The following is a 24,000-nucleotide window of genomic DNA, read 5'->3' as shown; positions in this document are numbered from 1 at the left end:
ACCCCCCCTTAATTTAAAGCTATGCCCCCTTGTAATAGCTGACTCCATACGTGGAAAAAGATTCTCACTGTCGACCCTATCTAAACCCCTAATCATCTTGTAGAGAGATATTAAATGATTATTTCGCACCAGTTTTAAATGGAGACGAAAGAGCTCAGGGGAATAAATATTGATGTTTTGAAAACAGTTCACATTACAAAAGAGGAAGTGTTAAAGGTCTTAAAAAACACAAAGGCAGATAAATCTCGAAGAACTGATCGAGTGTATCCCAGGATGTGGTGGAAAGATAGGGAGGAAATTGCAGGGCCCCTGGCAGGAATATTTGTGTCATCTATAAACACGAGTGAAGTACCAGAGGACCGAAGGGTGGCTTACGTTGTGCCATTGTTTAAGAGAGGCTGTAAGGAGAAGCCTGGAAACTGTAGACTGAGAGTCTGACATCATGATGGGCAAGTTGGAGGTGATTCTGAAAGATAGCATTTACTTGCATTTGGAGAGGCGGAGATTGATTGGGGTAGTCAGCATAGTTTTGTGTGAGGAAAATTGTGTCTCACAAACTTGATTGAGTTTTTTAATGGAAGTAACCAAAATGATTGATGGCAGAGCAGTAGATGTTGTTTACTTGGACTTTAGTAAAGCCGTTGACAAGGTTTCACATGGTAGACTAATTAGTAAAGTTAGATCAGATGGGATTCAGGGTGAGCTTGTCAATTGGATCAAAAATTTGCTTTACGATAGGAGACAGAAGATGGTGGTGGTGGGTTGTTTTTCAGACTGGACACCTGTGACCAACTGTGTTCCACAGGGATCAGCACTGGATCCACTTTTGTTTGTCATTTATGTAAATATTTTGGATGAGAATATAGGAGGCACAGTGAGTAAGTTCACAGATGACACTAAAATTGGTGATAAATAAGATTATCTAACAATACAAATAAATCTTGATCAATTGGCTCAATGGGCTGAGGAGTGGCAGATGCAGTTTAATTTGGATAAATGTGAGGTATTGCATTTTGGTAATACAAACAAGGACAGGACTTCTACAATTAATGGGAGGGCCCTGGATAGTGTGGTAGAACAGAGAAACCTAGGGGTTCAGGTAAATAATTCTTTGAAATTTGCATCACAGGTAGACAGCATAGTTAAGATGGTATTTAGCACACTTGCCTTCGTTGCTCAGACATTTGAGTGTAGGCATTGGGACGTCACATTGAGGTTGTACAGAATGTTGGTGAGTCCTCTTCTGTACAACTCTGTGCAGTTCTGGTATTAAGCTGGGGAGGGTTCTGAAAAGAATTACCAGGATGTTGCCTGAAATGGAGGGTTTGAGTTACAAGGAGAGGCTGGATAGGCTGGACTTCTTTCACTGGAGTGTAGGAGGTCGAGGGGTGACCTTATGAGAGGTTAGTAAAATCATGAGGGCCATTGATAAGGTGAATGACAAGGGTCTTTTCCCTAGGATGGGGTGAGTTCAAACTGAGGGGGCATATCCTTACAGCAAGAGGAGAAAGATTTGAAAAGGACATGAGGGGCATCCATGCAATGGCTCATGTGTGAAATGAACTGCCAGAGAAAGTGGTAGATGCAAGTACAGTTACAACGTTTAAGAGACATTTGGATAAGTTCATAAATGAAAAAGATTTGGCAGGATATGGGCCAAGCGCAGGCAGGTGGGACTAGTTTAGTTTGGGGACATGGTTGGCATAGACTGGTTGGACCAAAGGGTCTGTTTCCATGCTGTATGACTCTATGACTCTATGTACGCAAACAAGAAATGAGGGAGGAGAGAAATTGATGGAAAGTGAATGGAGTGGGAGAAACTATTGAATAGAATCTTTGGAATTCTCATAAAGAGAACAGTGACTAATGCTGCTACTGAATCATCATAAAATCTAATTGTATTTAACATTCAGTGGTAATGAGAAGCTCAATGTGTGGAGTTAAAATTAGTGCAAAAAATTGTGAAATGTTTCAGAAGGACATTTGAATAGGGATAAATTGAGGCTGAAAAGTATGTTCTCTTTCCTTGTAAATTGTCAGTTGAATAAAGGTGGATTTATTGTTTCAATAACCATATATTTGTTTTTGTTTGAAGTGTCACTTCAGGACATCAACATGAGGAAAGCATTTAAGAGTTCAACAACACAAGATCAGCAGGTGGTTTCACGGAATACTATTCCAAATCCAGTATTGGAAATGTTCCAACAATGTGACAAACCGCCACCTCTCAACATCCTGACACCATACAGGTAAGATATTATTTGATGCTTGAAAATACACTCAAATCTCTGTAATATGTTAGAGGGGAAAATTGGTTTCCTTAACAATCACTTTTTATAAGCAAATTAAATTCTTTTTCAGAAGGTTTTGTGAATTTTTGTGCATGCAACAAGGTGACATTATTAGTATGTAGTGTGGCCGAGTCAGATATATCTCGGACATGATTAAAAGTAAAACTCTCTGTACTGAACAGTGGCCCCGTTATTTATAGAAAGAATGATGACCTATAGCAGCCATATGGTGATCATGGAGTTCAGGTGAAGTTTTCTGTTTCCCAGCTGGGAGAAAGTGAGGACTGCTGATACTGGAGATCAGAGTTAAAAAAAGTGGTGCTGGAAAAGCCCAGCAGGTCAGGCAGCATCCGAGGAGCAGGAGAATCAACGTTTCGTATACAAGTTCTTAATCAGGAATGTGCTTTTCCAGCACCACACTTTTTGACTCTGTTTCCCAGCTGGCCTGGTTGAGCATTTCGCTAGCTGTCCCACAAGCAAACCATTGGTAGTAGATGGCAGCGCAGATTCAGAATGGAAGGGTGGAAATGTGAAAAGATTATGTGAGATTGGGAGGAGAGGGATCTCCGGGAAAAATATTACAGATGGGTTGGGAATGCAGCGGATCATTGGTGTTAGATTGTGGTGTGTTGCATCATGGGGCCGTGATGGGGTCCAGGAAAGGGAGCGCTGGGACATATTGAGGAGGATTTCTGGATCACCGCTAGGGGTGGGGGAGCAAATGTCAGAGGTGGGGGTATCTGATTGTGGGATTGGATAATGTTGCTTTGTACAGGGCTCCAGCAGATACAATTGCGTGGACGGTAGCAGATCGAAACAGGTTGGTGTTGGAGGGCCATAGGGAGGTACTGGTATTTCTCTTGACCCACAAGCAGTGCTGCAAAAGTGTTTACCTGTTTGAACTAACAACAAAATACTGCAGATGCTGGAAATCTGAAATAAAAACACAAAATAATGGAGCAATTTAGCAGATCTGGCAGGATCTGTGGAGAGAGAAACAGCGTTAACTTTTCGAGTCCAGTCTGAATTAAATTCTGAAGAATAATTATACTTGGCACAAAGTTAACTCTACCTCTACACAGATGTTGTCCAACTTGCTGAGTTACTCTGGCAATCCCTGTTTTTATAATCTGCCGGATCTGCTGGTTCTGACCCTCCTTGAACAGCTTGACATCCTGGGTCTTGGGAAATGCAGCAAGTAGCGATTTCATACAACTGTTCATTAAAATCTAAAATACGGAGCCTTGTTAAGATAATGCATGTCAGTATGGTAGCAAGCTTTCTGCTGAGTCAGAAGGTTGAGTTCGAGTCTCACTTCAAGATGAGGTTGATGGCATGGCGTGATCATTTAGACGAGACATTAAACTGAGGCCCACCTGTCTTTGCAGATGGAAGTAAAAGACTAAATAGGGTTATTGTGAAGAAAAAGATAGTTATCTCCAGTGCCTTCCAACAGTATTTATCCCTCAATCAGCACCATAAAAACAGATTATCTGATCATCCTCACATTGCTGTTTATTGCTGTGAATTGCTCTGCTTAAATTAGTTGCCATTTTCGTATATGACAACAATGAGTACATTTTAAAAATACCTTGTTTGCAGTAAAGTGCGTTGTGATTTCTGCTGCCCTTAAAGCGCTATATAAATGGAGGTCTTTCTTCTTACTGTAGTTGAATTATTGACAAATGAGTAGGTTACTCACTGTTCCAACCTAGGAAACTGGAAATAGGCACAGTCGGAACAGGATTGAAATTGACTGTGATGGTGGCCTTAAAGTTTCACCCAGTCTGTTTATGACCTGGGGTAAAAGTAGCTGAATTAAAACAGTATGATACTTCTCTTTCCTATATTTATCATTATTTAGCCTGACTGACATTAAACTCAGTGTGAAATCAAGCAAATTTATGGCCTGTGCCTAAACCAACTGTACTGCTGACTGTTCTCACAATAGGGTTACTGCACTGAATGAGATCATTTAACTCCAGTTAGCTCCTAGAATCCTAAACTGCTTCCATTGCCATGCCTTGTTTCTACAACACTGTATTTTTCAGCGCTTCAAACAATAATCAGTTTTTTTTAAAAGAATATAACACTTCCTGATAATATATTCCACACAATAAGAACTCTGAAGAAATGTTTTCTAATTTCTCTCCTCAAGTTTTTAATAGTTTTAAATTGATGACTTTATCACTGATACCCCACCATCCCTTTCAGTTTTAAAATCCTCTTTGAAATCTCTTTGTGCTAATGGAAAAGGCTGTCCTATTGCCAATTTGTCATATTTAAAAGTTGCCACCTTGACATCATCTAGATGAATTTACATTTCTAATTCTCATGGTTTTAAGGTCCCTTCTATGATAGAGGTCCAAACTTGAAACAGAACTCCTGTCTTACCTCCTGCAGTATCTGCATAGTTAGAGAGGCCAGTTTTATCTCAGCAAAATACACTGAATATACTCTAAAGGTGAATTGTCCCTATTATACCTCTTGATCCTCATGTATTATGTGCTCAATCTGGAATGTGAGCATAGCTCATTCTTGAGAAGGTGATGGTGAACAACTCTTTTACACCACTGCAGTCCGTATGGTGTAGATACATAGCTCTGCAGCCCTGCTCCATGAAGGAGATGTTAGATACTCCTCAGAGTAAGGTGTTTTGATCGAATGTTCTGTTGCCGATGGGACAGTTCACTCGTTCTCATCTATTTTGTTCACTGTTTCTGAATCTGTAAAGCAGCAAATTATTCTGTAGACTACTGAACTCAATATTTCGAATAGTTTCTGTTCTTATTTGTTGTGGATCTATAGTTTGATTTTCTGTGCTGTACTTTTCTACATTTAGACATTTTTGTATGAAAGTGCTATATTATTTGTACTAGTAAACTTGTACTAGTGGAAGAATGAAGTACTAAGTAAGGAATAATTTATTCATTGACTAAATTGAAAAAGTCCTCTGTTTAAGGCAAAGGAACAAAATGGGGTGTTAAATTAACCTCATATATTGCTAAACAAACTGCAAGAGAACAGTAAACAATAGAATGGAATAAGTCAATTTTGTTAGATTTGGCGATATGATTTGTATTTAATCAAATATTGAATGGAGTTCAACTCTACTTTGTGCAACCAAATAGAATGAATCTCACAAGTTAGTATATTGTGATAGAAATTGGAAAATTAATAATAGGCACTTGGAGCAGATGAAGTATTATGTAAAAAAAAAAGTGGGGTCCAGGTAGGAGGCCATGATCATTATATCATAAGGTTCAAGATGATGGAGAATGACTTTGGTCAATCCAGAGGAAGAAAATCAATCGTCAAGGACTGACTTAAATTGGATAAGGGTGGAGTTGGGCAGGATAAACTGGAACAAGAGGTTGATGGGAGAAACTGTAACTGAACAATGACTGTGCCCATCCTTCTCTTGGATGGCTTGGGTACAGTCATGGAATAGTCTCTCAAATGGGAAAGGTATCACTGGATCAAAGGGAATAGAAAATAAGATAAAAAAGAAACAATATGCTTGTGTCAGGTAGAAAGTATAGATGAGAACCAAGAGGAATGCAGATGGTTCAGAGAAGAAGTGGAAAAGCAAATAAGAGAAATGTTGAGGAATCATTAAAGAGAAAAGATGTAGCGAACAGAAATGGCTGTCCCAAAATCTTCAGTACTCACATAAAAAATGAAACAGTGATAGAATGAAGAGTAAGGCGGATGAGAGCAAAAAGGGGATTTACACATGGAGGCAGGGCGAATGGCTGAGGTTCTAAATGAATACTTTTCACCTATCCTTATTGAAGAAGGAGGTGCCATCTATACCATGTGACAGTGGGGAAACCGCCACTAGCAGAGTTTCACAATTGATAAGGACAAAGTCTTGGGTTGTTGGTACGTATGTTGACAAGAGCCAGGGATGGATGAGATGCATCCAGAGATATTGAAGCAGGTGGTACAAATTGCCAGGCACTGACCATAATCTTTCAGTCTTCTGTATACTTGGGGGAAGTGCTAGAAATTTGGGGAATTGCAAAGATTATGGCCTTGTTGAAGACAGTTGTAAGGATAAACCCAACAATTACAAATCTGTCAGTTTAACTTCAGAGGTGGGAAAATTTCTAGAAAGAATTATTTTGGATAAAATTTGTAGTCACATGAAAAAAAGCTATGTTGATTAGGAAGAGTCCTTGACTAACCTGCTGGGGCTTTTGAAGAGGTAATAGAAAGACTTGATGAGGTTAACACTGTTAATGTGATGTATGTGGACTTACAAAATAAACTTGATACAGTGCCACAAAACAGATTTGTACGGAAAATAGAATAAAATAACTGTAGCCATGGAATACAAAAGACAGAAGCAATGTGGATACAAAATTGCACTTAGAATATTGTGAGCAGTTTTGGGCCCCATTTCTAACGAAGGATGTGCTGATTTTGGCGGGAGTCCAGAGGAGGTTCACAAGAATGAACCCAGTAAAGAAAGGCTTATATGAGGAGCAGTTGAGGACTCTGTGATCTCATTGAAACTTACAGAATACTCAGAGACCTGGTAGCATAGATGTAGAGAAGCTGTTTCTGTTGGTAGGAAAGACTAAGACCCAGGGGCCCACATCAGAGTGAAGGGCCAACTCTTTAGAATTGAGGTGAGGAGGAATTTCTTCAGCCAGTGGGTGGTGAATCTGTGGAACTCATTGCCATGGAAGGCTATAGAGGCCAATTTATTGGATACACTTAAAACAGAGATATAAAAGTTCTTGATTAGTAAGGGGACAAAGGGTTACAGAAGAAAGGCAGGAGATTGGGGTTAAGAAACCTATCAGCCATGATTGAATGGCAGAGCAAGCTGAATGACCTAATGTTGCTACTTTATTTTGTCTTATGATCTAAACCTAGCTGAATGATGGGATAGTCAATGGATTTTCTTTGGACTGGTGAAAGGTTTGTTCCCTGGGGTCAGTATTGGACCCTTGCCCCTCCTGATACATGTTAATGATCTAGATCTTGGTGTGCAGGGGTCAATTATAGAGCTTGCAGCTGACATGAAACTTGGAAGAATTATAAACTGTGAGGAGGACACGGTATAACTTCAAAGGAATATAAACATGTTGGTGAACAGGATGGCAGGTGAGATTCATTGCAGAGAAGTGTGAGGCACTGTATTTTAGTAGAAAGAATATTGAAGGACAGTATAAAATAGGGGGTACAATTCTTAAGGGATGCAGGAGTGTATATGTGCACAGATTGGTTAAGATGTCAGGACAGATAGAAAGATTAGTTAATAAAGCATACAGTATCCAGGGCTTTATTAATAGGGTTATAGAGTACAAGAGCAAGGAGGGAATGTTGAACTTGTATAATCTTGTTAGATCTCAGCTGGACTATATTTGTACCACATTAAAGGGAGGATGTGAACGCATTGGAGAGAGTGCAGAAGCAATTTACAAGAATGGTTCCAGGGATGAGTAACTTCAGTTATGAGGATAGATTGAAAAAGTTAGGACTGTTCTCCTTGAAGGGGAGAAGGCTAAGGGGGAAGCTGACAGAAGTTTGTAAAATCAAGAGCAGGCTGATGGGGAGAAAATGTTCCTCATCATAAAAGGAAATAGAATAAGACAGCTTAGATTAAAAGTGACTTGCACAAGGAGCAGATGTGTTGTGAGAGAAAACATTTTCACTCGGTGACTAATTAGGATATGGAATACACTGCCTGGATTTGTGATAGAGACAGATTCAATTGAGGCATTCAAGAGGACATTAGATGATTATCTGCACTAATGTGCAGGAGTATGAGGAACAAGAAGGAGATTGGCAGTAATGATGTTCATTTGAAGAGCTGGCTTAGACACAGTGCCCAAATGGCCTCCTGTACTGTAACAGCTCTGTGGTTCTGTGATCTTAATTTTCCAAAGCTGAAGACATTTCATAAATTCAACTTTTATGAGAAACTGTAGGCATTATAAAATGGAATGAAAATTTAATAGAAGTATTGGAGAGAGCAATGAAGTTGTCGGTTCTACCCGAAGATAGATAGCAAGAAATGTATTGCAACTTGTTCTGACTTCTGACTTGAAGGGTAGTTGTGATCATTTTTAAAATATTTGCAGTGTCATTTCTGCAGGACATTCCTGTTTACATTTTATATTGTGAGCATAGTTATGCTCTTTGAAGGACTGGGTAAAATAATATTATGGGAATGTGTTACTGGGTGTCCTGCTCTGTTCTATAACAGATTTTTGCTTTGCTCTTTGCATTTATGTTGTAGGGATGACAGAAAAGATGGGTTGAAATTCTACACCGATTCCTCGTATTTCTTCAATTTATGGAAGGAAAAGATGCTGCAGGCTACAGAGGATAAAAGGAAGGAGAAACGAAGACAAAAGGTATTACAAAGAGATTATGTTCTATGTAATTAATATCCCATGTATAGTCCATTCACTCTGATTTGAAGTAGACGTAGCAGGCAATACATAATGATGGGCAAAACTTCAAATTCCAAACCAAGTCTGCAGAGTTTGACAGGAAATACACTACTTAGAACAAACTGATAATATCCATCATAATCAATTGATTTTGTTGGGCATCCAAGATTGAGGACATTGTGATCAACTATTGATACTTCAGGCTACAATTTTGCAGACTTCTGGAAAAGATTTGGGAAGTAGTGGGCCAGGAAATTGGTGGGGGCTGTGTTGGGATAGCACCCCATGGAATTCCCACTGTCAGGATGTTTCCTGCAAGGAGGCGGGTGGCCAATTAAGATTGTGAATGCTGTGAAGGCGTTTTACTGCCAGTAGATTGCACACCTTTTGCCACAATTGCACCTTGAAAGCTGCCTCATCAATAAATGGTTTGAGAGGCTTTTCAAAGTCAGAGGCTATGTGCCCAATAACAGGGATGTGGGCCGAAAAGACTATATCCGTGTCTCAAACAATCCTCTGGAAGGATGTCCTCTCCGCTTTGAGGGCCCTTACTACTTTCGATCCTTGTCAGATTTTAAATATCTGAACATTTGAGGATGACTCCATATTGAGACACCCTTGTGGTACCTGGTCTCACTTTCCCATGAGGCTGCCAAAGCTCTTGCACCTGCAGCATTGAGAGCCCGTGTAAGGATGGTGAGTGCAGAGGAGCCTGATTTACAGAATCCTCCAACAATATTACACTGTCAGGCAGCTGCAAGTCAGTGCTTGCTCAGAATCACATTTGCTTTTCCCTTTGTGATTCTCAAAGTCTGCATTAATATCCAGCCCTTTTGGATCATATTATGGTAGTGGAGGATTGGAGTGGTAGTGATCTGTAATGCAAGGATTCCCAACCTTTTTGCTTCTCAGACAGCTCTCTTGTGTTACAGAAAATGTCATTGACTCTTTACTTTAGTAAGCTATTAACCATATGTATTTGTTCATTTTGTTTCACTTACTCAACATGAAACCTTTTGCTCATATTGAACTACTCTGTTGAGATGTCAAGGTACTTTTGGCATGCACCTACATATCATTGCCAAAGCTCATCCTGACAAAGAAGTCACATGTGCCATTGCTGAAAATCCAATTTCACCTCATTTGAACTAAATACCACCAGTACTCTGTGCTTCTCAAGCGGCTGTGCTGTATTCATTGGAATATTTATTCCCAGAGTCCGCAATGTGATTTCCACTTGTGTTCATTCTCACTGCTGCCTTTTTCCCATAATGCCTCAGAGAATAGAGACAAATAATAGAATACTACAGCAGAGGAGACCATTTAGCCCATTGCAACAATGCTACCACCTTTTGAAGAACAATCGAGTTAGTCACATTCCCTAGTTTTTTTAACTATGTTTCTAAACTTTTGTCTCTTTCAACAAGTTAACCAACTCATTTTTCAAAACTCCTATTCAATTTGTTCTTTTTGTCCCTGTCCATAATTTTGAAACTGTCACCTTTTTTAAGGTACACAAGATGCAGGCATCGCCATCTGAGCCAAAATTTATTGCCCATCCCTGGAGAAGGTAGTGATGAGCTGCTTTCTTGAACCTGTGCAGACCAGGTGGTGTAGAGACACCCAGAGCACAGTTTAGAAGGAACTTGTAGGTGTTTGACAGTGAAGAAATGTCTTCACAGCTGCAAAACTGGCCCAACTGGGCCTCTTGCTGAGATATTTGTATCATCGATAGTCACAGGTGAGGTGCCAGAAGACTGGAGGTTGGCTAACATGGTGCCACTGCTTAAGAAGGGTGGTAAGGACAAGCCAGGGAACTATAGACCAATGAGCCTGACCTCAGTGGTGGACAAGTTGTTGGAGGGAATCCTGAGGGACAGGATGTACATGTATTTGGAAAGGCAAGGACTGATTAGGGATAGTCAACATGGCTTTGTGCGTGGGAAATCATGTCTCACACATTTGATCAAGTTTTTTGAAGAAGTAACAAAGAAGATTGATGAGGGCAGAGCAGTAGATGTGATCTATATGGACTTCAGTAAGGCATTCGACAAGGTTCCCCATGGGAGACTGATTAGCAAGGTTAGATTTCATGGAATACATGCAGAACTAGCCATATGGATACATAACTGGCTCAAAGGTAGAAGACAGAGGGTGGTGGTGGAGGGTTGTTTTTCAGACTGGAGGCCTGTGACCAGCGGAGTGCCACAAGGATTGGTGCTGGGTCCCCTATGTTTTGTAATTTATGTGAATGATTTGGATGTGAACATAAAAGGTATAGTTAGTAAGTTTGCAGATGACACCAAAATTGGAGGTATAGAGGAGAGCGAAGAGGGTTACCTCAGATTACAACAGGATCTTGATCAGATGGGCCAATGGGCTGAGAAGTGGCAGATGGAATTTAATTCAGATAAATGCATGGTGCTGCATTTTGGGAAAGCAAATCTTACCAGGACTTATACGCTTAATGGTAAGGTCCTAGGAGTGTTGCTGAACAAAGAGACCTTGGAGTGCAGATTCATAGCTCCTGAAAGGTATATAGGATAGTGAAGAAGATGTTTGGTATGCTTTCTTTTATTGGTCAGAGTACTGAGTACAGGAGTTGGGAGGTCATGTTGCGGCTGTACAGGACATTGGTTAGGCTACTGTTGGAATATTGCGTGCAGTTCTGGTCTCCTTCCTATCGGAAAGATGTTGTGAAACTTGAAAGGGTTCTGAAAAGATTTACAAGGATGTTGCCAGGGTTGGAGGATTTGAGCTATAGGGAGAGGCTGAACAGGCTGGGGCTGTTTTCCCTGGAGCATCAGAGGCTGAGGGGTGACCTTATAGAGGTTTACAAAATTATGAGAGGCATGGATAGGGTAAATAGGCAAATTCTTTTCCCTAGGGTTGGGGAGTCCAGAACTAGAGGGCATAGGTTTTGGATGAGAGGGGAAAGATATAAAAGAGACCTACGGGGCAACCTTTTCACACAGAGGGTGGTACGTGTATGGAATGAGCTGCCAGAGGATGTGGTGGAGGCTGGTACAACTGCAATATTTAAGAGGCATATGAATAGGAAGGGTTTGGAGGGATTTTGGCCGTGTGCTGGCAGGTGGGACTAGATTGGGTTGGGATATCTGGTCGGCATGGACAGGTTGGACCGAAGGATCTGTTTCCATGCTGTACATCTCTATGACTGTACGAATGATGATATTGATCACATTCAGGAAAGTGAATGGTTTGGTTAGAAACTTGAAGGTAGTGACATTCCCATCCATCCACTGCCTTTTTTCTTCTTGGAATGAGAAGATTTGATGAGTTGCTACAATGTGTCTTTCAGTAGTACCTGCTGCTATCACTTTGTGTCAGTAGTAGAAGTAGTGAATGTTTTAAAGTGATGGATGGCGTGTCAATTGAGTGAGTTGCTTAATCCTGGTTTGAGCTTCTTGCATGTTGTGGACTGCACTTACCCAGGCAAGTGTGGAGTATTCCATTACATCCTGACTTATGCCTTGTAGATGTTGGTAAAGTTTGGGAAGGCAGCAGACGAGTTACTTGTTGGAGAATTTCTGTCTCTGACCTGCTCTTGTTGCCACAGTATTTATATGGCTGGTTCAGTTCAGTTTCTGGTCAGTGGTAATGCTCACTATATTGATAGGGGATTTAGTAATGGTGGTGTCATTGAATACCAAGGGAATATGGTTAGATTCTCACTTGAATGTTGCCATTACCTGACACTTTACTCACCAATTATGACTTCAAATCTGCATGTTGTCCAGGCCTTAGTGCATTTGGACAAAGACAGTTCCAGGATCTGAGGGATTGTGAGTTGTGCTGAACACTGAAATCATCAGCGAATATTCCCACTTCTAATACTATGCATATAGATCAGATGAAGCAGCTGAAGATGTTTGAAGAACTGCTACAATGATGTCCAGAGAAGATTGCCCTCTGACAACTAGAAATATCTTTGTGGTAAGTATGACACCAACCAGTGGAGAGTTTCCCCCTTGATTCACATTAAATCTAGCTTTGCTAGGATTCCTCGATGCCACACATGGTCATATACTGTCTTGGTGTCAAGGACGGTCATTCTAACCTCATTTCTGGAATTTAGCTCATTTGTCCTTTTTCCGATGAGGTCAGGAACTGGGTGGCCCTGGTGGATCCAAACTAAGCCTCAGTAATTGAACTGGCTGAAAACTAGTATCTGTATTGCTATGGGATTTAGGTGAAGGCTGAGATGGGTCATCCATTTGGCCACCTGTGGCTGAAAATGGTTGCAAATGCTTCAGCCTTGTCTTTTGCACTGCTATGCTGTGATGGCCCATCATTGAGAATGACGATATTTGTGGAACCTCCTCTTCTTGTTATTTGTTTACATGTCCACAACTGTCTGCAGAGTTGTTGTTTAGTGGAATATCCCAAGCTGCAGATTCCCTTACCTAATAACAATAGCTTCACAACTCCAGCCATCACCATTATTCCTAACCTCCTTCCAACAAAATAGCAGATTTCGAATAACTACTCACCATTTTCCTCCTTTGCTTTGGTTTCAATAAATGATCCAGCATTTTCCTTCAGAAACTGATTCTGCATGCTATTTTGACCACATTTTTCAAATGTACCTCTCTGTTTATAGCAACTCCACTCACAAGCATATTCTGTGCAAAAGATTAATAGGGCTCATTCTCTCTTGTCTGCAGCTTCCAGTCACCATTTATTTTTCTGACCGTTTTTAGGTACAGTTTTACTGTATTTCTTCTAAGAGGGATCAATTCTGGAAGATTGACCAATGGCCTGCTCTTCTGTCTTCACGGCGACCTACTTCCTATCCAAATGTTGCATTTAGCTACAAGCACTATTCAATATCTGGAGAAAGTTAAAAGTCACACAACACCAGGTTATATATAGTCCAACAGGTTTGTTTGGAAGCACTAACTTTTGTAGTGATGCTCCTTCATCAGGTATCTGTGGAGCAGGACCATAAGATTCAGAATTTATAGTGAAATATACAGCTTCCTTATGGACCTGCTCCACAGCTAGCTGATGAAGGAGCAGCGCTCTAAAAGCTAGTGCTTTCAAATAAACCTGTTGCACCATAACCTGGTGTTGTGTGATTTTTAACTTTGTCCATCCCTGTTTAACACCAGCTCCTATGCATCACAGTATCTGGAGACAGTCTGACAAAACGCCTAAGCTTGCATAATTAAAACAGATCAATTGTTTCATGCTGTTGAACAGCCTGGACATGGGAGACGTGGGGGTGGGGGAGACAGTAGAGGTGAGTGGGTAGAGCAAGACAGAAATATAGCAGGAGATGTAATAAACCAAATATCACGTAGTGAGAAGATAACATTATATCATTTGTATCTAAATGGTGAAACCCATATTTAAAATATTGATGGAAATGTAGCTTCAACATTGAACTTTGCAAAGGAGTTGCTGACTTGTGAGGGAACATTGTTCGCTACGTTGCTGGTAGAATGCTGGTGATGGTTGCTGATCAGTCAGTAAAAGCTGAGCTACTCTGGAGGTGAGATTGGTGATGTTTGGAGAAGCTGCAGAGTGACACCTTCAAATGATCTCACAGATCCCTGAGTTGGGTGCTGTCCTGAAGTAAGAGGATCTGGCGATCCTGAATACTGAGATAGCTCTGTCTTGCTTGATGAGACACTTTATACTTAGCCACAGCAATGAGATGATTGAGAAAGGTTTGACTTGAAACTTAAAAGTTAGGATCAAATAAATATTGTTGTAGTTATAAGATGGTGAGTAGCTGTAATCACTGAGAGCTCTTATTACTAACAAACTACAGCAGGTCCCGTTTCTTAATGATGCTGTCTTGAGGGATTAAATAAACAGCTGCTAATAACAGGCAAAGCTCCAAGGCATAAATCAGCTCATTAAAGTGGTTTACACAAGATTCAAAAGGTGATGTCTCTAATATCCAAATTCTATCATTAGAATAAAAACATCAATACATCTATGCCAAATGATCTCATTCATTCATTGTGTTGAACTCAAACATAGACATCATTGCAATCTAACTGAGCAGTACAATTCAGTTAGCTTAATTATACTAGAAAGATACTGGATTCCTCTCCCCACCCTTTCCTGGCCTTCGATGTTAGCAGGAGCCCACTCGAGGGAACACCAGCTGCCCTGCATCCACATTAATAGCCTGGAAAGAGGAGGTAAAATCTGGGCTTAAGTAAACCCATCTGTACATTTTCACTGTGTTCTGCATTGTGTGCCTCACATGTATGGAAAGATGAAAATCCATAGCAAAGTTACACGTTGGTCAGGTGTGCATCATGAAAACTACAATGGACTGTGTTAGGAGTTTGGGTGTGGAAGTTGTTTGGTCAGGCAGTCAGTCTCAGTTCTCCAACACAGCAGCCTAGCTTCCAAAATAGTTTAAGGGCCCCTTAGATCTCACTTTTCAATCCCTGCACCATCCCCAACAATGCTACCCATGAAACCTTGCATTCATCCATGCCCCCTCAGAATTCACATGCCACCTAGATACCTCCCAATTATCTTCTGTAATCATTCACCCAGTGTGCAATATGCACAGTGCCCAGGAACTGAGGAATGGGAATTATTTAAAAATGATTAGAGACATAGCAAACCTCTCATAATCTACAAAAAACTCTGAATTTAAATGATTATTCAAATTGCAAGGGGAAGAAAGTTGAAATCTTTTGAGTACCTATTAGATTTGTGAACAAACAAGAAATGACATCAAAAAGAGATTTTGTTATTACAAGTTTGGAAAAGTTTAAATTGTTCTTCAAGTAATTATATCACTGAATTGAATCTTTCAAAACCCAGCCAAGCATTTATAACATTTATAGCAAAAGTTTCCAGCTCCACTGACAGAACAGATATCCATTTTAAAGCAGAGTGTCTCTCAATCAGTGGATGGGAGGTGTGTGCATTTTTCTGCCTTCGGAAGCAGGATTTTTTTAAACAACAGCTTGTCCTCCCAGTCCCTTTAGAGCATAAAAACATGACAGCAGAGGACCTTTTCAATAGAAATTATGGTACATTCCCCAGCAATTACATAATGCTGGTCTAATGCCCTGTATATAACTAAAGCATAACCTCCCTATTTTGTATTCAATTCCCTTCATCCTAAAGAAGAACATTGTGTTAACTGTCCTCATTAATTTCTGTACCTACATACTAACCTTCTATGATTCATGCACTAGTACGTCCAGATTCTTATGCATCTACAAACTCTAATCATTCACTATTTAGATAATGCTCGATCTCTATTCTTTTTGTTCTACTTTTCTGCCAAAATGGATAGTTTCATATTTTCCCCACACTCCCATTTACCAGGTCTTTTGCCATTCACTTGACCTATTTATGTTCCTTTTGTAGCCTCCTTTTATCCTCTTTACAACTTACTTTCTATGTTCTGTGAGCAAATTTAACAAACATACCTTTGGCTCCTTCATCCAAGTTATTTGTGTAAATTGTAAAACATTGAGCACTGATACCTTTGACACTCTGTTCATTACATCTTGTCAACCAGAAAGTGACACAGTTATGCCTACCCTCTATTTGTACTTAGCTAGTTGATTTTGTATCCATGCAAATGTGTTACCCCCTACACAACAGTTGTGGTCTCCATATCTAAGGAAAGGAATACTGGCACTGGCAGCAGTCTAGAGAAGATTCATCAAATTGATTCTAGGCATGAAGATCTTCTCATGAGAGACTTAGTTTAGGCCTGCACTCTTGAAATGTATATTTGTCTTAGGGGGTTTGATGGTTTCGATGCCGAGAGACTGTTTCTTCTTGTGAGAGGGTCTAGGACTAGAGGGTATAATCTCAGAGCTAGGGGCCACTGATTTAAAACAGAGATGAGAAGTATAGTGAATCTGTGTGATTCTTTAATGCAAAAGGCTATTGAAGCTGCGTTGTTTGGTCTGTTCAAGGCTAGAGTTTTAATTAGTAAAGGAATCAAGGGTTATGGGGATAAAGCAGGAAAGTGGAGTTGAGGATTATCAGATTAACCATTATCCCATTGAATGACACGGCTTACGTCTGCTTCTACATCTTATGGTCTTACAAACTACATTTTCTGCAATTACTTATGATGTAGTACCTACCAAATGCCTTGTTGAAATCCAAGTATAGTACTTCCACCAGTTCATCCTTATTCACTGCACATTTTCCTTCCTCATGAACAGACTGGTTAAATATGATTTGCCTCCTCAGATACTGCCTGATTACCTTGAAGCATTGTAACCCGCCTTCGAGAGTGTCTTTAATAATAACTTTTGACATCTTCCCTATTGGGGATGTTAAGCTAACTGGCCTATAGTTTCTTGCTTTCTGGCTGTCTCCCTTTTTGAAAGAGAAGTTACATTTGTTCCTTTTCAATCTAGTGAAACCTCCCCTACATTTAGGAAATTTTGTAAAATTAAAATCAATGCATCAATGATCTTTTTAACCATTTCTTCTCCAACTGTGGGATGAATTCCACCAGGACCAGAGGGAGTTATTGACCAGCAGCTCCAACAATTTACTCAGTACCATTCCTTTCTGTAAGTCTCTTATATTCCTCTGCTGGAGGGAGATTTTAAAGAAGAGTCTCAGTGCTGTGTTCAGGAGCACAATCCAAACTTCATTTGATGCCCCTGACAAAACAGCCTGGAAGAGGTTACCTGAGACAAACTCCAAGATAATTCCCCCACCTCCCCCAGTAAAGTACAGGATATTATACATTTTGTGTTACAATGATTATATACATGATTGATATCAGTGCTTGCCACCTCCCCTCTCACCATTATATCCCTCCCTGGACATTTGTCAGCTCCATTATACTGAATAGGTTCTGTTTGGTACCTTGTGAAACTGCGATTATTTATTTTCCCAGGATCCTACTGAAGTAGTGTTTTGCATTTTCCCCCTCACAATCCTATCTGTTTTCTGGTGTCCTTTCACGAAGTTCTGTTTACATCCATCGTTGTGCATCATTCAGTCCTTTGGTGTTTATACCATTTGTCCTTTAATTCCCCCACTGCTGACGGATGGGTTTTTCCACAGCCGTTTGTCTAAATGCTTTAATGTTAGTTTGTTAATTGCACTTATACTTCCAGTATACCTGCGTGTATAATATGTAATGGGCAATTACTTTAAAAAAAAACCTTTGATTATGGTGAGATCATACTTTCTCTTCTACACTTTACTAAATAAGTTTTCTCTTTCCCAGTAAGATTTCTATGAGGCACTTCATTATCTTATCTGGTTGCCATGAGTATGAAAGCCATGATTCTGACTGTGGAAACTGCTGCCTCAAAAAATAATTCTGCTCACCCATGAGCAGCTCCAACATCCTCCTTACCTTCCATTTACTGCTCTACAGCTATTTCTACGATATTACTTTCTTTCCCTATTGCAAATATTGATACAAGATGCCTGTTCACTTTATCTGACATCTTATTTTTTATGATGAATTCCCCTTCCTCACTTTTCAAAGGACCAACACTTACACTCTTAACTTTTTCTAGACATCCATAGAAACTCTTACTATCTATTTTGTACTTCTAGTGAGCTTTCTCTCATACTCAAGTTGGTCCCTCCTTCTCTTTTAGTCATTTTTTAAAAACTCTTTTCCTTATCCTGTCAAATTTTCTGATTTATCTTGCACTGTCACACACCTATACGCATCTTTAAATTTTTAGTTTACCATGGAAATGGTTCCTCTTCATAGATGTTTTATTTCTTATTGTAACATATTTATTCTGTGTATCCTGTAATATCTTCTTTAACGTTTGCTACCGCATCTTTATTGACCTGCACCTGAAACTAATTTACTCATTCACTTTAGCTAGTTCTGCTTTCATGCCCATGGTCACTCACTTTATGTTTCATCTTGTCCAGTGTAGAAAAGTCTGCATTGTGAGCAGTGGATAGAGTAGACTAGATTGAAAGGAATACAAGAAAATTACTGCTTCATCTGAAATATCTGATTGGGGCCTTAGACAGTGAGGAATATAAAGGAACAAGTTTAATATCTTTTGTGATTGCATGAGAAGATGTCATGGGGAGCTGCTGAGAATGACGTCAGGACCAGGATATTGGGAATAGTCCCTGTGGAATACTGACAGGAGGAGCAGGGTGAGGAAGATATATTTGGTGGTGGAGGTCACAGAATAGGCAGAGGGTGATCCTTTGAATGTGGAGACTACTGATGTGGAATGTGAGGACAAGGGAAACCCTATTGTTCTGGGATGAATTAGAAGGGGTGAGGCCAGAAGTGTGTGGGAAATGTGTCAGAAATGGCTGATGGTCATGCTGGGGTTGGGAATAATCTCAGGAGAAGAGAAAACATATTGGAAGCACCCCTGTGGGATGCTGCATCATTGGAACAGATGTGACGTATTCAGAGAAACTGGAAGCTTGGAGTGGACTCCTTACAGGAAACAGTCTGCAAGGAAGTATAGTCAAGGGAACTGGGAGTTGATTTGTCATGGATATTGGTGTACAGCTTATCCCACAAAATGGAAACACAATCAAGGAAGGGAAGGAAAGTGTCAGAGATAGATCAGCTGAAGGTGAGGGAAGGATTGAAATTGGAAGCAAAATTGATGATTTTTTTCTGGATGAGAATAGGCAGCAGCATTGACACACACATCGATATATCAGATAATGAGTTGTGTGAGGGATCCAAAGAGGTTGTGAAACGAGGATGATCCACATACTTCAGAAAGAGATGAGAGTAACTGGGACCCTTGCAGATACCTATTGTGACACATTTTACTTGGAGAAAATGAATTAAAGGAGAATTTGTTCAAATTTTTCCTTGAAAAAGACTGGTGCAATTTCCCTTCCTTGTGTATGGAAGAAGATTCCCTTGAGGCATTGAATTGATTTTTCTTTAATAGGTTCCACAGCCTGGATCTTGCCTTCGCCAGCTTCTGGTTAGTTTTCATTACAACTGACAGCTGCAGTTGTGGTGCAATGAGCTGTAACAGGAGTATATGCAATTAATGGACCAAACGGGAATAGAGAGGGAAATGTGTGATAAGCTTTAAATAGAAAAGAAATGCAGGGGTATTGGGGTGAATTAGAATTCTATATAGTGTTGCGCTCTTAAACAAAATTGATGCCTTCCCCTTCTTCATATTTATTCACTAGGACATAGCACTTACAGTATTATTTTTTGGTAAAGAGACCATAAGAATTAGAAGCCATCATCATTCACACTTCATATATCTTTTTATCTGCACCTGAAGCCTGCTTTTTAGTTAGTCGTTTTTTTACATTTAATTTTGTTCTTCCAAATAACATGTCTTTCTGACATTCTGAAATTTAATTGCACAGCATTTTAATTTTAACAAAATGTTCTGAAAGTCTTTATTACAATTGACTGGCCTCTTAATTGTTCAGGCCCAGGATCAGAGGTTACTTCAGGGCCTCTGACAATAGAGGTTCTGGTAACAGGGGGTTGATGTCAGGTTGGGTGCCTGGGTCAGGAGCAGTACAGGGGTCTGTGATTTCCATTCTTGTCCCTGCTGCTAAGAACCACTACCAGATGTCAGCCATGGCTGAGTTGCTAGCACTCTCAACTTTGAGATAAAAGCTTGTCGTTTCAGGTTCGATTCTCACTCTATTTGGTACTGAGGGAATGCTGCACTACTGGAAATGCCATCTTTCAAATCAGCATTCATCGGAGGCCCTAACTTCTTGCTCAGGTGGATGAATATTAAAAAATTGGATGGTGCTATTTTTAAGAAGGACAAGGGGGTTATCTTTGACATTTGAACAATATTTATTCCTCAATCAAGATCACTTGAAAAGAATGATCTGGTCATATTGATATTGCAGTTTGTAGGAACATTCCGTGTGTGAATTGGCCTCTGTCCTTTCTATGCTACAATAGTGGTTGCATTTGAAAAGAGCTTCATGGACTGGGAAGGCTTTGGAATGGCCTGAGTCTTTTTCAATAATAACATAACAACACCTCAATAAATCACAAAACGATCACAAACTTATTATTAAGCTGGGCTCCAAAATCTTATAGTCCCCATTCTATACCTTCACCAGCTTGCACAAACTGCATGATGTTACTGGTTTAGCTCTTTGCAAATGTCATGCTATATTTAGCAATTGCCAGCTGACTCATACGTTTGGAAGGCTCCTTGCATAGAATCTGAAGTCAAAGCATGCACTGTTTTGATGAGCATGACATATCAGGGTACTCTGAAACACCATGTGGCTAGTGTCCCTGTGAACATTGAAGAGTTCTGTTTTATTAGCTTATTCCTTTCTGGCCTTTATGGAGCAGATTCACAGAATCACAGTTATTATGGTGCTGAAAAAGGCCATTCAGTCCATCATGTCTACATTGGTTTACCTGCAATTAATCCCAGTTCTTCCAACTCCTCTAAGGCTGGTGCCATCCGCATTCTGGTTAGTCACAATTCTACAGACTGCTCCATCTTGGGATTCCCCATTATCAGAACAGATCTTTGTGAAAAGAATGATATGGAAATCCATTAATGTTGGGCTTTTAAAAAAAATTAATCTGCCTGTGGTGTGGCCTGAAGTGATGTGACTAGTGTTTTGGAGGCTGCGTTTGAAATGTATTCTTATCCTAAAATTGTAGAATGCCTACAGCGCAGAAGGATGCCATTTGACCCATTTGTTCCATGCACACTCTCAGCAAGAGCAACTCATTTGTCTCCACCCCCCTCCACACACACACACACACATACACACACCTCAAACCTTGCTGTTCCCCATACTCCCACATTTTGAAATAAATCTTCGGATAATTATCCAATTCTCGTTTGAAGGCCTTCATTATTTTTCTAAACAGAAGTTTACAAAGAACATCAGAAAATTAATTTTTGAATGCCTGATTTACAAAATAAATTTTTTGTGGGTGATAGGAGCAACCTGTGGGGTGATGTGTACATTTTCATGGATTGTTGAAGTACGTTTTTTTTACAGTGACCCACTTTCTCCCAATGTTTCTGCTTTGGTGGGAGGAGCTGGAACATTGTGTCTGTGTTGCTGAAGCTAATTTTTTGGACGTTGTACTGGCAACCTGAGTAAAGCTAGCTTACAAAGCAGAATCTGTGCTTGAACCTGAGAATTCTTGGTGAGATTTGCCTTTCAAAAATAATATGATTCGCTGAAGGTTTTGTTCCACATGGTTGGTTCCAGGTTCTTGTCTGATTCATTCTGATGTGAAATTGACTTGCCTACCCAGGCAGCAAAGCAACTAGACTTGTTAACAAAGGAGATTGAATGGAGTAGCACAGCTGCAAGTCTTGAGTCACACATTCAATTACTGGAGGGTCTGTTTAGATTGATGTGGGAAGCTCAATGTGGGGAAAAATGTGAGATTTTCACAAAAGTAGTGATTTGTAGCTGTTGCATTTGCAAGCTACTGTTATGCTCATAGCTGACACTATTAATCAGAAACTGTAAGACTGGTAATCATAACTTACTCAGTGGGAAAGATACTTATCACAAATGATTGGCATTCTAGACAGTCTTCATATGTATGGGGATAACCAGAAATGTTAGTGCAGCTTATTCTGGAGAAAGCTAGATACCAAAACCATTGATGTAAACATTCTTTTAATAATTATTTTAAAATTCTTTAAAAATTCTTTAAGTTCATTGGAACAAATGTGGTTGTTAGCACTACTACAGTAAGAGTTCGATGGAACAGTTCATTTTCCGCAATTACACTGGCACCATCCCCACCTTTTCTTGCGTTACATTGATGACTGTAAAGGCGCTACCTCATGCTCCCACGGAGAGATTGAACAGTTCATCAACTTCAATAACACCTTTTACCCCGACCTTAAGTTCACCTGGACCATCTTGGATACCTCCCTTCCCTTCCTGCACCTCTCCATCTCCATCTCCAGCAACGACTCAACATGGACATCTACTTCAAACATACCGACTCCCACAGCTACCTGGACTACACCTCCTCCCACCCACTCCTCCTGTAAAAATGCGATCACTTACTGCCAATTCCACCGCCTCTGCTATATCTGCTGTCAGGAGGAGCAGTTCCACTCCAGGACATCCCAGATGGCCTACTATTTCAAGGACCACAATTTACCCTCCCATATGATCAACACAACTCCTCCATTTCCCACACCTCTGTCCTTGAATTCCACCCCTCCAATCACAACAAGGATCGAAACCCACTGGTTTTCACCTTCCACCCCACTAATCTCCAGATACAGCGCATTATTCTCTGCCATTTCTGCCATCCCTATCTGTGTTCCGCACAGACTATTGCCTCCATGATTCTCTTGTTAGGTTCATTCACCCACTAACCAACCATCCACACCTGCCATCTTCCCTTGCCACTGCAAGAAGTGTAAAACCTGCACCCACACCTGCCCCCTCACCTGCAACCAAGGCCCAAAGGATCTTTTCACATCCAGCAGAGATTTTCCCGCACATCCACCCACCTCATCTACTGTGTCTGTTGCTCTCAATGTGGTCTCCTCTACATTGGGGAGATAGGACGCCAACTTGTGGAGCGTTTCAGGGAACATCTCTGGGACACGTGCACCAAACAACCCCAGCGCTCTATGGTCGAAGACTTCAACTCCACTTCCCACTCCACCAAAGACATGCAAGTCCTGGGCCACCTTCCACAGCCATGTCCAAGCCACCCTATGACTGGAGGAAGAATGCCTCATTGTCCGCCTTGGGACCCATCAACCTGGCAACAACATCGTCTTCACCAGTTTCCAAATCTACCCTCCCCCAATCTCATCCCAGATCCAACTGTCCAACTCAGCACCACCCTCCCGATTGAACTATCACAGTCACCCCCCACCACTGCTCCATGGCTAAACACCAACCAATCCCACCGTCCCATGGCTGAACACCAACCAATCCCACCACCCCATGGCTGAACACCAACCAACCCCACCGCTCTGTGGCTAAACACCAACCAACCCCACTGCCCCTTGGCTGAAAATTTCACATCCCCCTCACACTTTGCCGAGGACATGCAGGTCCTGGGCCTCCTTCAATGCCATTCCCTCACCACCCGACGCTTGGAGGAAGAGCGCCTCATGTTCTGCCTCGGGACCCTCCAAACTCATGGCATCAATGTGGACTTCACCAGTTTCCTCATTTCTCCTTCCCCCACCTTACCACAGTTCCAATCTTCCAGCTCAACACTGCCCTCATGACCTGTCCCACCTGTCAATCTTCCTTCCCACCTATCCGCTCCACCCTCCTCTCTGACCTATCACCTTTACCCCCACCTCCACCAACCTATTGTGCTCTCAGCTACTTCTCCC

General features: G+C 40.8%; 1 protein-coding gene across 6 annotated transcripts in view; it reads left to right on the top strand.

The window, feature by feature from the left end:
* Positions 1–24,000, top strand: part of LOC122557329 (wiskott-Aldrich syndrome protein family member 3-like) — a 103,457-nt gene that overhangs the window by 71,016 nt on the left and 8,441 nt on the right. For all 6 annotated transcript variants that reach the window (XM_043704917.1, XM_043704922.1, XM_043704916.1 and 3 more), the window contains 2 exons: positions 2,096–2,249; positions 8,548–8,665. In XM_043704917.1, coding sequence (XP_043560852.1) covers positions 2,096–2,249; positions 8,548–8,665 — 272 coding nt within the window. The remainder of the gene's footprint in view (positions 1–2,095; positions 2,250–8,547; positions 8,666–24,000) is intronic.

This window comes from Chiloscyllium plagiosum, chromosome 15, assembly GCF_004010195.1.
Source record: "Chiloscyllium plagiosum isolate BGI_BamShark_2017 chromosome 15, ASM401019v2, whole genome shotgun sequence".
In the NCBI taxonomy this organism is placed as follows: Eukaryota; Metazoa; Chordata; class Chondrichthyes; order Orectolobiformes; family Hemiscylliidae; genus Chiloscyllium; species Chiloscyllium plagiosum.
This window is presented reverse-complemented; position numbering and strand designations above follow the sequence as displayed.